Source organism: Malurus melanocephalus, unplaced genomic scaffold (genome assembly GCF_030028575.1).
Source record: "Malurus melanocephalus ecotype Western Australia unplaced genomic scaffold, MMel_1.1 scaffold_213, whole genome shotgun sequence".
In the NCBI taxonomy this organism is placed as follows: Eukaryota; Metazoa; Chordata; class Aves; order Passeriformes; family Maluridae; genus Malurus; species Malurus melanocephalus.
Genome location: NW_026623445.1, coordinates 776,074 through 791,163, shown reverse-complemented (window position 1 = coordinate 791,163; position 15,090 = coordinate 776,074). Strand labels below are relative to the sequence as shown.

Here is a 15,090-nt window from a genome sequence, read left to right as displayed (position 1 = left end):
AACACTCCGGGGCCCAAATTTAGCCCTCTGCAARCCTTACAAAATTAAATTAAGAGCACCAGTAAGGCGGGGAAGCAGGGAAGGGAGCCAGGGACACGACTGCGACAGCCTKGCTGCAGCAGGGAGACAGCAGCTGCTGATACATAAATGCTATTGAGGCAGGTACCACATACATCTGCAGAAGAAATTGCCCACCTCTCTGTGCCTCAGCCTTTTAAATTGTTCAGCAGGAATAAAACCAAAGAGTTCTTRGAGATCTGCAATGAACAGCACAGCYAGAGCTGAGCAAATCATTATTACTTAGGAACAGGACTACGATGACACGGTGACCACGAGTCACAGACGGCTCTTTCTCTCACAATCATCACCAAGATGGTTTCTGTAAGAAACAGATACAACAACCAAAAACCAGCAGAATACTTTGCCTTGCCTCTAAGTCAAACAAGGTCTTTGTTATCTTTTCCCCACAAAAATGTTATGCCTGGTAGCTGAATCTCTGGAGGAATGAAGTTTTGTTRCACACCAGAACAACCTTTATTTCTGCCTTCTTTTACCAACTAACATAATCTATCCATCCCACCCATCAGCAGGCTCTCTCTCTCGATGAAACAGCTCTTCAGGAGTCTGAGAATGGGACTGCCTTAGAACCTAAACACAAGCCCTGCCTCTGCTCAGAGGGTGTGAGGACTTCATGCCACCATCTACCTTTGTCCTCTGCTCAAGMAGCGACTTGGCAGAACAAACTGCTACATTTAACAACCGCTTCTCTACTCCAGGATCCCACCTTGGGATCCTACTCCAGGATCCCAGCACAGTCACTCCTGGCTGAAGGTGCAGAGCTCCCTCATGCCCTCCCAATACTGCACCTAAGAGAGAACCTGCTGCTTTGTTGAGGCAACTTCCAGATCTGAGCAACAAAATTATCATCTCCTTTGCTTGCATTTATGGGATCAGGGAAAGTCAAGGGGTGTAGGTGCTGCTAAAAAGGTAAGACTGCTGCGATTCAGGGTACTGCAGTTCTGGCAAGTCACTCCAATTCACACTGCCTCCTAACACAGCAGCTGGCATGCTGCTACAAAAATCCCTCTCCTGGCTGATGTCCCTGCRCAAACTGTGCACACAGCTCATCCTGAGCAGCTGCAGCCAACCCAGGGTGGTACAGAGTTGAATTGCAAGCAAACTCGATGCACAGGGTCTGTGCACCACGGAACACTGCTCCAGAAGGACCTGAGAGTACATGAAACTCTAAATTCACAGCTTGCTTTTTGACCCTGAACAAAACAGCTGATGTGTTTTACTCTTGTATTGCCTGGTGAGGCGCTTGCCTATCATCAACGCTGCACAGCTCAGCTGACAATGCCCATCCTGTGCAGGCTGAAGCCAAGCCAAGACTGCCTCCATCTACCCACCCTGCCAGCGCTGCCATTGCTGCTGTGTCTAGTTCAGTCAAGATGCCTTTATGTCCATGTTACAGCTTTTATAATGGAAGCTTTTCCATAACCTGGATCATTTTGCCAGGACTAGGGTGTGATTACAGGAGTGAAGGGTGTAAAGSCTGGGCAAGAGAGATGGAGCAGATCAGACCAAACATGGAAAGAGTAWCTTTATCCCTGGACACTGCACAAGCCTCCTGATAACAAATATGCATGAGCAGAGCACCCGAGGTCTCTCCTAGACATTTTCCAGTTATACTTGTTCTCCTGAATATTTGAGTCCTGAAACCCACAGAGGTCAGATTGTTTGGCTTCATGCAACCAAAGGGGAGACAGGTTTGTGTTACCAAACTGTGTAAGAGTTTTCTCAAGTATGGAGAGATTCTTCTATCCAGGATCACARTAAAAATGAGCAAAAGGAATCTTTTTTGGCTTAGACAATATTAAAATGTACCATTTTTGTAGATCTTTCTTCCTCTGAGTTAATCTCTCCTTGGTAACCTCCTACACACTCCGAGTCACTTTGCACATTTTGAACAGAGCTGTTATGCATGAAGCCACAGCACTGGTACGACACGTTCAACCCAACGGCATGAACAAGAACACCTTGCTCTGCTATTTCTCCTTTTCCCAAAAACATCTCTGCTCCATCTACTGAGAAGACAAGCTCCCCGAGCTGGGAATTGTTTTTGTTCCACATACATACAGTCCTGTTTCATGTTTCCTACATGACGAAGGGCATCTCTTAATTGGTCCCTTGACATAAACATATATAACCTGTCTGCAAAGACAAACATTACACACACACAAAATCCTTTTGCTTCTGCAGCCCCAAAACTCACGAATTTGGCACATCTATGTCTACCTCATGAGCCTGTACTGGTCAGCAGCAATAGGTGAAATATATGCTTCAGGGACAAGAATGTGCATGCTGCATGGTTACAAGAACATATAGAAAGAAAAGGTTTGAAAAAGATGTATCCTTTCAAATCATATGTATGAAATTGAAACTCAACAGCCAAGTGACAGGTTTTATCTCCTACAGGAAAATATCCCTCTGATACTTCACATTTAAAGGACTACCTGGGAATATTCTGGTTGTACCTAACATATCTAAACTTTCCTTCACTTTCCTTTTTAATGTCTTTGTCTCAAGAAATGGAAAATGATTAAATGCCCTCCTTAATCAGCATTTTTGCCACTTTGCAGGCAGGGTAATCAGTAAGCTGCAGGAGTATCCATTTCACTAAAAACTGGAGATCCACATCTGCGCTGGCCCCCTAGGCACTCCATACTGGTCAAYGGAAAGCAGGATGCCTAGGAGATGYACCTTTARGATAAGTATCCTTCTTYCCACTGAATGCTAACAACTAGGGTAAAGCAATGTCACCACAGGTGTGGAAGGGTAAACCCTAACCCTGGTCCTTCTTTGGGGTCAGCATAGCAAAACCCAACCTTTTGGACAYCCCCAAACAACCGAGTAGTCACATCCTATGCTTTGCAGAGACGTACAACTGTGCTGTGTGCAGAGAGGCAGCAGGGAGTAAGCCAAGTCAGATACAAATACTGCATGAATTTCATTTAAAGAGGCATGACTCTAAAGTTTGTAGGACAGGTTGTCTTAGCTGAGCTCTTGTGTCAGAGTTGGCTCTTCTCTGCTGTCACAAAGAACCACATAAGGGAAATCAGCCTTCCTGTAAAGACTTAGCCACAGGATTACTTTTACATACTTGATTCATTTATTAACTTTGTTTATAAATTAAGAGCAAAACGTATACACTTAAATAACCAATGCTTCTCTGTTTTAAATGCCTTTTGTGGGGGTCTCAAACGATGTTGACCTATTCTTGCCCCTGAATTACCCTACCACTCCATCCCTTTCCTATTTCATGGCTGTTTCCATCAGCCAATGAACAGTGCCACTATGGCAGGTGCATCAAGATTTATCATTACTCCAATGATGGTGTAAAGACATCTGAAACAAAACCGATAGAGATGCTCTTTCCATTCATACCAGAAAAAAATCCTCACAGAGGTATAATTTTGTCCAGTGGACATTGACAGAAGCTACAGAACTGACACAAATCTGTGCAGAACCAAGATAAGTGTGCTTCTTTAGGACAGCTTTTCATAGGTGAATAGGTTTCTTCTCTAAATAAAACATTTCTTACAACAGGAGAAAGGGCACATTTTCTCTAGCATTTTACTGCTAAGGTGYTTCTATCCTTTCAGTGCTCAATTAGCAGGACTGTGCAACAGAAGCCATACTTGACTACAAACACTGCACTACTTTGAGGAGAATTTCAGCTGCCATTTATGGCTATTTCAAGTATACTTGAGGAAGATTTATGTGCTAAGAATCCTACTGGAAATGCAATAAAACATAAATCAAGCAAGTAARTGGACTTAGTTGATTATTTTTGAATCATTAAGAACATCACAGCAGAAAGACTGCGGGAAAGAACAGAAATATCTCTGCCTGACTGAGGCACAGGGACTTTTCTGAGGATTATGACCAGATGGTTTGAAAAGCTATGTCAGAGGCATTCAGAACTGCAAGATATTAATTGCAGGGAAGTGCTTTAYGTCTTATTCCTTTGGGATATTAAAAGTTCAGAGGGGAAAAGACAAAACAACATGGACACATGGATCATTTCAAAAGAGCACACAAAGAATCAAATATACCGTCCAAAGACCATGTCAAGCGCATTCAGCTCCTAAGAGAGCACTTGGCCAAAGGCAGCCTCCCAGCTTAGTTAAAAAAAACCCCACAAGAGGTACTTAAATTATCAAAAAATGTTCTGACAGCAGATCATGTATTACACTACTCTAAAGACAATAACAACATACAAAGTACAGTGCAACTGCCTTTTAACTACTCCTTCCTGACACAACTAAAATAACAAATCACAAACTGTGATCTCTACCTACCATATATATTTTGAGAAAGCATAAAAGGGCTTGAGAAATCACTTGCTTACTTACCACTGTCTTGAAAATCTTTGAAAAGAAGCTGAAGGTTATAGTACTTTAAAAAAAGAAATACAGTCCCCAAAGTAATATAAAGGGACTCCTCTGCAGGAGGAAGCAGCCACCATGCAGTGTTCCCCCAGGGTTTTCTGCTTTGTTTTTTCCAGGATGTTCTTCTCCACTCAGACCCGAATGTATAGTGACGAAGAACAGCCTCTCTGGGTTCTCTGGGCTGGAGAATCTCCTGGGCCCTCTTTGCACAGCCACAAGGCAAGGCTTAGAAGCTCAAAGGAACACATTGTTGATGGCCACTCGTTCAACTACGGCTGGCTTGTCTCTTCAAGTTTGTATGGCTTAGTGCCTCAAGACAATTCTCTCATTAGGCTCTGACAGAAAGTCGTCATTGACTCAACTCAGCAACGCTCCCTGGCACAGAAGRTTGCAGATATTATCTATTCAGACAAGTCCAACATTTTTTAATACAGAACCTTCTACAGTGCCAAGGGTCCCACATACATCTCAAACCATAATGCCTCTGCTCTCTATGGGCTGCTCAAAAACTTTGGACAGCACATTMGTCTAACTCTGTCCTTTATTTTTACTGTATGTTGCTTAGCAAACAACATTAAAACAACACAAAAAAAAGATTAAAAGTTTCAAGGAAATCATTAAACTAGTTCAGTAAAGATCATATCATCTGTCTTAAGTGACAGAAAAACACTATGACAAAAAACACAGTTGTAAATTCTATCAACTAAASTAAGTCACAGAATACTGCCTCCGTTACCAAGAAGTTCACTTTTGAGTTTGATACAGGTAATTATATATTTATAATGAGCAAACAATCATACAGAGGGGAACAAAGATATTTCATTCTGTKCAAAAACATCCACAGAAAATCAAATCTTGGCAGGCACTGCATGCAATCACAAATCCACGTATTCCCTTTAAATACCACACTTGTTCATTCCTGCCTGATCTGTYCTTCAATTTACAAAACTGTAACTAATAAGGGGGCAAGGGGGGAAACCATTTCTTACCTCGTTTTACTCAACAAAAAGAAAATTCTTGCACTTTGTAAAAGCTAGGAGAAATATGGCAGTCAATTAGGAAGAGATGAAAATATTTTTTAGAACATATGAAGGCCATTTAGTTATTCTCCTTAGCCTTCCATTCCTAATAGATGGCAATCATAAATTCTTCCAGAGATTTCTTTCACTGTGCATTACTCCATATTCAAGTATTTAGGTACCTCTATATAAGAAAAATTAGCAACGTTTGCTGTCTTTGCACTTTTCTAACTAGATGAACACTTAGGGAGTATTATTKCCACATAAAGAAGACAGAAAACTGACTGCATTTCTGGCTTTTCCCCTTATCYAATTTGCATAAGATCAATATTTTTCAACTCAGAGGTTGGCTGCTCTGTGGGTTTGTTTCCTTGAAAGGGGGAGGTGCAGAAAAGGACTTAATGGAGAGGTGCAAGGAAGGGACTAAGATTTTCCATCTCTTATAATAATTTTCATTTTAAAATACCCCAAGTTTTGTGAAATATGCAGCACTTACTATTAACTGGAGTCTTTGAAAAACATGGCAATGGCAGAGGCTAAATTCCAGCCACTGACAGGGCTGTCCTGGTATGACCATGCTTATAGACAAGAGCATCTTTCATTCTCCAGAACCAGTCCTTTGTGTCTTTGTTCATCAACAGCTTAATGCTCCAAAGAACGGAAGCCCATTTCCCACAGGCATACACAYGCAATTCACATGGTCAAAATCAGAATTTCAAGATAGTTAAAATATGTTTCCCTGTAAGACTTCCTTATTTCTCTTCTGCTGCTCTTTAAGTCCCTCTGTTTGASACATTTGATAGCRTAAAGCAGTGCCTGTCCTTGGATTTGGCCCTTGGACTTCAACCCGGTGTAGAAAGGGACCTATGGAAATACCACTGGCAGGTCAGGCAAGGGCCACTTCTGCCTGCATAGCTTCTGCTGTACACCCACAAAAAAGTGAAATGCACCTCCTTGTGAGAACATAACTAAGCTATGATGCAGAGAAATGTACGGTCAGGTCTTCACAAGGTGACAGTAAAAAGATGAACAGTTTATTCAATTTCASTGCTGGAGCACCATCTCACATCTAGCCAAGTGTTTTGTGACCACAGGTCAATTACCATCACCATCCGGTGGCTTGAGCAGTGCAGTATCTAAGTTAATAGCAGCCACAGTCCAGGGCAGCAGGGAGGAAAGCTCCCAACACAGGAGACATCTCTGCTTTGCTATGAACYTGTCAGCTTACAGGCAGTCCCACACAGAGTCAAGGGCTAGTCTGAAACAGGAGTATTTATCCCCATATATTATCACGGAGCCGACTGGCAGGCACAAACTRCCATGGAGGAGCTTCGGCAGAGGTTTTATCATGATTTAGTGCTTCCAAGCTAGCATCACTCACTGACTGAAAAGTCCCTTAAAATCAAAACTGAAAAACACTGCTTAAATGAGTGCTTAGAGTTTAAAACCTTATGTCACTCTCTAAACCCAGCTCTTGTTGAACATGTGTTACACATAACCAAAGCCTGACACACTTCCTGCATTGGCAGGGAGATAGTAATGGAAAAGCTCACTGAGCCTAGTTTTAGTGATTTACAGCAAAGGATGCAGGGGGGGATCACATCTTCTTTCAATATGTTTTTCTACTAACAATATACGTGTTCTACATAAAACTTCTCCAAGCTACTTTGCACTAAAGCTAGAATAAAGCAAGACAAAGGTGGCAAAGTCAGTGACTCGCATTTCAGTTAATCCTACTCAAYATCACCTGAAGGACAGAATTTGCCTCAACTTTAGAAATCTGTATCTGGAGATATTACTCTGCACTCTCTTCACAGTCAGAGGAGAAGCAAAATAGACAAACTGCACCTCTACTGGAGCCCAGTTAAAGCTCCACAGAAATCACTTGCATCCCCTCAGAGTATGCTCCCAACATTTGCACCAAGGACTTCTCTAGCTCAGCTCCACAACATGTGTCACCCAGCATGGGCATATCCTCAAAGCTGAGATAAACCAGATCATAAGTTATCTATGTCCTTCCATCAAGTGCGAAGCAATTGCGGCTGGCTAGCTTGAATGCAGACTTGCCCAAACAGATTTAATCCAGGAAACCTAAAGAGATAGCAACAGTATCCACTTGCTATCTCGGAAGGAAAACACTTCTTCATATGACCCTTGGTCATTCACCAGTTGTGTATCTTACAAAATAAACCACATGGGCTTGTCTCCAGTCTCTCACCATACTAAAATCTATTATCACAATAGATAAATTACGGTTATACAAGCCACTCTGCTTCTTCCCATTTTTAACCTGCAGGTCCTGGGAATGCTACCATAATATTCTTGTGTCTCATGTATAAACCCCCTGCAAATCCACCAATTCCTCGTATACTAAAGAGAAAAATCACTATGTAGGGAACGAACAGTCATGAATGATTGGTCATATGCTTGTACAGTATTTTGTCTGGACTTTGGAGGACTATCAGGAATTTTGGATTTTATTGTTGCCCTCAAAGGGGAGACTGGTTTAGTGGTCACGACAGCAATGCCAACAACAAAGATTMGAACCACTTTTTCTGAAGGCTGCACAGCTAAGCAGGTGACATTTCGATCTGCTGTAGTTTCCTTCTTTCTAGACRTAAGAAGCAACACAAAGAAAAAAGCATATGAGTTTCCATCCTTTGGTTTCTGCTTAAGTTTCTGCTGTATACAATCCAAAAGCCAACACAGTGGGCCTTAAGAAATTATCAGGCAAAGGTACTGATCTTAAGGGAAGTGGCAGCAGGCTCTGCTGGCCATTTCCACTGCTCCTCCATTGCAAATGAACAGGATCCAACCCTTTTAAAAAAGCTATTCCAAAGCTTTGAACATGGTAAACTTTAAACATTATCTTATAAAGCAACAGTTCCCTAAAAATGGAAATCCCTATTGATAGGAGTGCATSAGCAAGAAGACTTAAGTACTATAAAATACACAGACACATCTCCTCATAAGCACAGGAGAAAATGCTGTCTACAGGACTTAGGAGCAAGAAACTCACTGTATTTTATTAACCACCAACTTTCCAGATCTGTAAGAGCTATTTATACACTTCAATCCCTTTGGCAATATTGGCTCTAAGGTGTTTTTAACATCTCAACCCAAATTACCAAAGTAATCTCAACCCAAAGTATCTATGGATTTCCAACTCCATTTTCACTTCCAACTATTTCAATTCTGTTCTTGCCTGATCTATAACTTATGTTAAAACATATGGCAGTGTATTTGCTAAAAAATCCCTCCAAGAGTATATACCCTAAATCAATTCTAAACAGCTTCAGATTTGAGATCCGGAAGTGGGTAGAAGGAGAACCTTAGAGCGCTTTGTTATTTTTCTGCTGGGGTTTTGGTTTGTTGATTCTTTTTCTTTTTTTTTTTTTTTTTTTTTTTTTTTTTTTTTTTTTTTTTTTTTTTTTTTTTTTTTTTTTTTTTTTTTTTTTTTTTTTTTTTTTTCCCTATGAAACTAACTAAAGCAGCCAAAAGTTATTTAGAGTTAGTTTATGAAGTGAAAATTCTGTAAACTTTCTACTGGAAAGGCAATTTAATCTCAGTTCCAGATACAGACATGCTCAATATTAAAAAARCTCCCAAACCTTCATAAAGGTTATTATTAAATACTTTGGAGAAAGATTTAGGAAAAAGATTTAGGAAAAATACTGCACATGCATTCAGTAGGAATCCCCAGTGGTTGTCTCATTTACCTCATTACACACATGCATGCACACACACAGAGTGTTAATTGCACTCCAAAAGAAAACTGCAGGCCCAGACTGCAAGGAATTAGATGGGTCCTTCCCCTGGTTCCCTCCTCCCAATGGACGCCTACTATTCTTCTAAAAATTACCCACAGAAAAAGAGAGTGCTAATTGTAGCTATCACAAAGTGTTTTTCCATCGTCACAGAAATTTAATTCCTAAATTTGAACCAGTGCACACGCAGAGGCAGAGACCAAATAGAGGTAGGAGTGATGATGAATCCACGCAGCAATTCACTCTAGCAGGAAAAATTTAAACACACAACAAGATCACAATCCCATAACTGGCATATCCACGTCAAAACCTTGAAAAGCTTATTTTCAGCCTGTTAAAGCTAACTGATTCAACACCTTCCTGTGAGAACATCGTGTAGCCCAGACACTTGCCTCCCATACCACAGAATTACCACAAAATGCATCAGTTCCCTCTTTGGGGCTTGTTCTCTTACATTTTTCCAGGAACAATGTGGGACCTCTTTCTGACCCACAGTAATGAGATGCTTAGCTCAAATCTCAGTACCTGGTAAGACTTGGGAGTTTATACTGGCACAAAACGCTCAGGAGTGTGAGAAAAGAGCTACAGCAGAGAACATGCTCGTGCCACTCAGTTAATGGTATTGCCTYATCTGCAATATGCAAGGCAAAGCCACATCTCAGAAAGATCAAAGAAAACAGCTAAAACAATCAGGCTCCTAAAAAATCTCTCACAGGACTGACTTTCAAAATTTGTGGAACTGTCACATGACAGAGATGTCAATTTGAAGGAAATGGGACAAGGAATGACAAGCCCAGGGAAAGAACATTCATCATCCTTRATTCAAGACCTGAAAGGAATTGGCATTAGCTGACCATCACTTAAAATAATAMTTCTCTTTGGGAGCTGGCCTGCAAGAGGAAGCCCAGGGAGCAAACAGCAACACACTAGCATTGACAATGATTGATCTGAGGACAGATGGTGGGTCTGCAGTTGCACTGGCAATACCAACACGAGAGACTGTCCACAGGTACAGAACAGATCTTCATCCGACTTCCCAGGACTGCTCTCCAGCATCAGACACTCAGCAATGAAKAGTGGAATGTTGAGTTCCTGTAGGAGAACTAAGTCAACCCATAGTAATGGAAATGTCCCTTTCTCCTACATTCCAAGTAGCAATATGGGAATGCATTTTCTCTAGTTCTCCACCACTGACAAGCACCCACTCGAGTGTAAAGGCATGACCCAGCTTTACAGCTACACACAGCTGCATTGCAGCCACTCACACCACCTCTGCAAGAGTAAGCTTTAGCTGAAGCACAGAAGGCTTGTGCCAAATTGTGTTCACACAGAGTTGATGCAGGTGAAGAGCAAGTAGCATTTTGCYAGCAGAACCAAGAGCTCACACTTAGCCTGCAGTGATTTTATTGTAAATTCTCTGCTTCACCATTTCTCCTGAAACACTAYGCTAAAATGAAAGAGAAGCAGCATTTGTTCCAACCAAGGCAGAACTTTAGATTGCTCAGAAATAAAGTAAGAGGGCAGGCTGTGAAGAAATCACTCTGCAAACTACGGGAACTGTGGCACAGCATGAAATTATGGGCTTCTAATGGCCTCCATGAATACACAGACATCTACTGCTTGAAAAAAATCCGTCACGCAACTAAGTGAACATTCCTCTGTGGACACAGTTTTTGACTGCTAGTGGGTACAGAGGCCCTGTTGAATGGGGAACCAGACAAGCTGAGGAAAGCTGGAATCCCTGCCCAGACAGCTTACAGTTCACACAGACAGGGTGACAAAAGTGGGGAAAGAGCCACAAGACACAATCAGGATTACAAGGAAAACCACTGGAAGGGAAAGACAGCTTTGACTCTGAGAAGGAAATACTGGTTTGTCCTCTACTTCTAAAAATAGTCCTCAAGTGTCACAAAAACTTTGAGAAGGTAAGTTAAGTTGTGCATCAAAACTGAAAAWGGAATCCCACATAAGCAAACTTCAGTAAAAAGTAAATAATAACCTTTTGTTAAAAATGATATTATATATACAATATAATATTATACAATTAGAGATGTAGCAGAATTTGCAATCTTATTCATATCAATGAATCACTTAGCCTCAGCCTAAAAATGAAGTTTTCTGTATGTTGGAGTAACTGAATATCCCAACTTCACAGGGGAAAAGCTTCGGACATATTACAAATTTCCATACCCAGGCATATTCAGAAGATTACTTTTTGTATCCATAGGCAAATGGTGCAAGCTATCACAGAATGCACATAAACTGCTGAATAATTTCCAGATCTTAGCTTAACATTGGCTAATAAGCTGCCTTTAGAAAGAAACATTCACATTCTTGTCACTTATGAACAGGTGGACGCTCTGTTATTAATTAYGGATGACTGAGACAACACTCACAGGATGAAAAATCATCATGGTTGTCAAAGGAATTAGGTTTGTACTCAGAGATTTTTATGCAATTTTACTGTGTTTAAATTTTACAAAGATTCTCAACCACAGCTGTGAAATACTCAAGTTGTTATTAAAATGTACCAGTACCAACAGTTTTATACTCAGGGATTTTTTTTTTTAAAGCAAAGATACATCAGCAAACCCCTTGGTATCATAAGAGGAACGTACAGATAGCTTTTAATCTTGTGACACAAAACTAGAACTACAAGTTTGTAATTAACTAATCTAATAGCAGACTTAAAAGAGCCCTGATTGGACCTTTTTTATGTCAGAGCAATTCATCGTGGCAGATTATTTTTATCAGCTTGGAGATAGCAATCTTTCTCTGAAATAAGGTACTTCCAAGGACGCAGTGTTTACAAACAAGCAAAAGGTCTCAAGACAGAACATCTCTTTACATATATACACGTAACAGGAAGAAAAAGTATATACATCTGACAGGTTGAGGATTTCACTTAAAGCACCTAAAAGAAAATGGAGTTGCTTTGAAAATTCTCCAAGTGAGGACTGCAGAGGCAGCTTTTTGAAGATTAAACAACTTTATAAAGAAAGATTTCATATGGTGGAGATTAAACTTCAATTTCACCTGTTTGACTTCAGGTCCTTTCAATGATTTAGCTAAATAAATTTTGCCATTACTGAAAGCTGACATTATTTTACCATATCCAACCCACAGAAGCAAGACATGTTCTCTGAGGAAGGTCACTGTTTTTTTTCAAGACAAAACATACATACCTTTAAATCTGGAGAGAAGTTGTCTGCTGAGGTGGAGATGGAGTCAGATGACACAGCAGAAACAGATTTGGTGTGAGTAGAATGGTCCGACTGCGAAGTGGAAGCGCTATAAAGAGAAACACCAGAGTGTATCAAAATGGTGCTCAAGAAGGTTCAAAAGCTGACAAGTCCAGCCACTCAGTCATATCAGGCATTTTTCACTATTCTCACCCTTTCCATTCTCAGTTATTCAGCCCTCAGCAGTGCTTTACAAGAACCTGTTCTACTTGCCATTACCAGGCATTATCAAAGTGAACACAATTCGTTACTAAATCTCAGCTCAGACTGAGCCAACATTAACATAACCCCCAGCCTGTGCTGAGGAACACACTCAGTGCCCAAAGCTGGGTGAGCAGCTGCAGTGGAGCTGCAGGYTCAGCTGTGGGTGGCAAGAGCCCAAGCCAAGAGGCCAAAACTGCCAACTCTGTGCACAGCAAAGGGCCTGGGGACCTGAGGCCCAGGCAATGACTGGACACTCAGAAACATGGCAGGAGCCAATGACCCCCAGACCTTCCTGCACTTATGCTGTCATGGTATAAAATCCCAGGGCTTCCTTTGTTTGGGGTCCCTCCTTGGAGACACCAGYTCGAGCTGCTATTTTGTTATTTAGTTATTGCACCATGATTAAATGATTTGAAGCACTGGGATGYCTAAGACTCTGCTATGGGAAACCTGGGGTTRAGAGGGTACAGAATGGTCTGTCTGTGAGCGTGGGGGCTGTAGCTGTGAAGGGGCTTCAGTCCCAGCTCAGGTGGTGAGAGAGGGACAGTCAGACTGGGTTCTGGATAGCTGGATGGGGAAGTTCTCTTTATTCTGGATCAAATCTGAAATTACTAAGGGCCTCCATTTCAGCCTTTCAGATGGGAGATATTAGTGCGCTGCAAGGGGATGAAAACAGACAGACTCCTGAACGCACGCCAGCACAGCTCTAACCGCAGCTTTACAGTGGTGGAAGAAATTCAGAATTAAAACTCTTTTCATCACATACCATTTTTCTTCTTCAAGGATATGTACAAACCTGAGGAGAATTAAAAAGACTCTCCCAGCATACCTCTGTGGCGGTACAAAGTGCAATTTGCAAAATAACAAAGTAAAACAACAATTTTCTTTTACTGTACAGTTTTCCTAATATAGCTGTAAGCAATTAAAAGAAGCTTATATTTTAAGCTTATATTCTATCTCTCCTAGAACCCTAATTGCTCAAAATTAGCATTTGATACTAASGCTTTTAAAAACCCAGATGACTGTAAAGAAAGATCCTACATGGTATGACGTTACTCCCRGACATCTGCACAGCAATAAATGCTACCTGTGCCAATTAATTCCTACACTCTTACCAACCCCAGAAAGGTTTTAGCAGGGCGTAAAGACACTCTTAAGAATCACCCATCAGATTTGGAAGCCTAGCCTTGGCCAAAGCAGAATACCAGCAAAGTAGTACCATTACTACTTATATTAACTAGACATGTGACAACCTAGGAATAGCTCTATCTGAGCTTCAAAAGGGCCTGGAAATTGGTTAATTGGCTGAAAATTGTTTTGCTGCTAATAAAAAGCCACTAAAAGACCAAAAAGTTCCATTTTTTTTTCTATTCTTTGAAGTTTGGCAAAGTATTGCAGAGGCAGTGTTAAAAACATAAGGGACTACGGAAAATGGGGCTCTTGCTGGGATTTAGTTCTGTCTGTTCTAGGATTGAAGAGTCCTAGCACCTCTTTCATCCTACAGAGTAGAAATTTTAAAATGGAACCTTTAGGAACAGCAAAAAATTATTTAAAGTAYGTGACACTGGTGTAATCAATTTGCACAATTCCACTGAACACACTTGTTGTACAAGGTTCAACAGCTAATCACTCAGCCTTCCAACGTGTTCAACTCCTGCAGGGTTGCCAGGTAAACTGACATAACTCGGGATGGCCAGTGGCACTTATGCATACAACTCATGCCACAGCCACCTACAGTCTCTGTTCAGGCAGAACATTATCTTACACTGAAACGGAAAGAACTGAATCTGCAAAATCTCCCATTCTTGTGAATGAAAAGGCCTCATATATGCACCAAATTTGTGTATAGTTTCACATTATAACAAAACTGATATAAAGCATCTKCTGCTGCTGATGGGCTGCTCACATTCCCCTCTCCTAACCCAGCTGCACGCTGCTGCCATCTCCATCGTGCTGGATGGGCATCATGGGATGCACAGCTCAATCTGCTGATCTGATGGGGCARTAAACTATTAATAAACATGAAAAGAGTCTTCTGTTGGGTAACAAGGCYGACTGGATTCATTACATGGCCATATAAATCATCAGATGAAGCACACAGARAGGGAAAGAATCTGTATCTGGAGATGATGAGGAAGACTGAGAACACTGCGCACAGCAGCCTGCAGGCATRCTAAATTAGGCTTAGCACTAAACCACATTTTTACATTACTTTACTTAAAYGAGCTCAGATCCCTTATGTGTTCTCTTGAAACTTCTTTCAGCCTGGTTTCTGCACGGTCAGTCTTCATTTTCTAAGTATTCACTCTCATGTTTGTACTGTTTAATTAATTTGATTTTTAAAAGCATGTTAAAAAAAAAAAAAAAAAAAAAAATTGGCTCTTTTTGTTAACCAAGAAATGGA

At 41.0% G+C, this 15,090-nt stretch overlaps 1 protein-coding gene across 1 annotated transcript in view; it reads right to left on the bottom strand.

Annotated features, from left to right (window-relative positions):
• MTMR2 (myotubularin related protein 2) overlaps positions 1-15,090 on the bottom strand; it is a 62,138-nt gene that overhangs the window by 28,547 nt on the left and 18,501 nt on the right. The window contains exon 2 of the mRNA XM_057374016.1: positions 12,426-12,531. Within this exon, the coding sequence (XP_057229999.1) occupies positions 12,426-12,531 (106 nt within the window). The remainder of the gene's footprint in view (positions 1-12,425; positions 12,532-15,090) is intronic.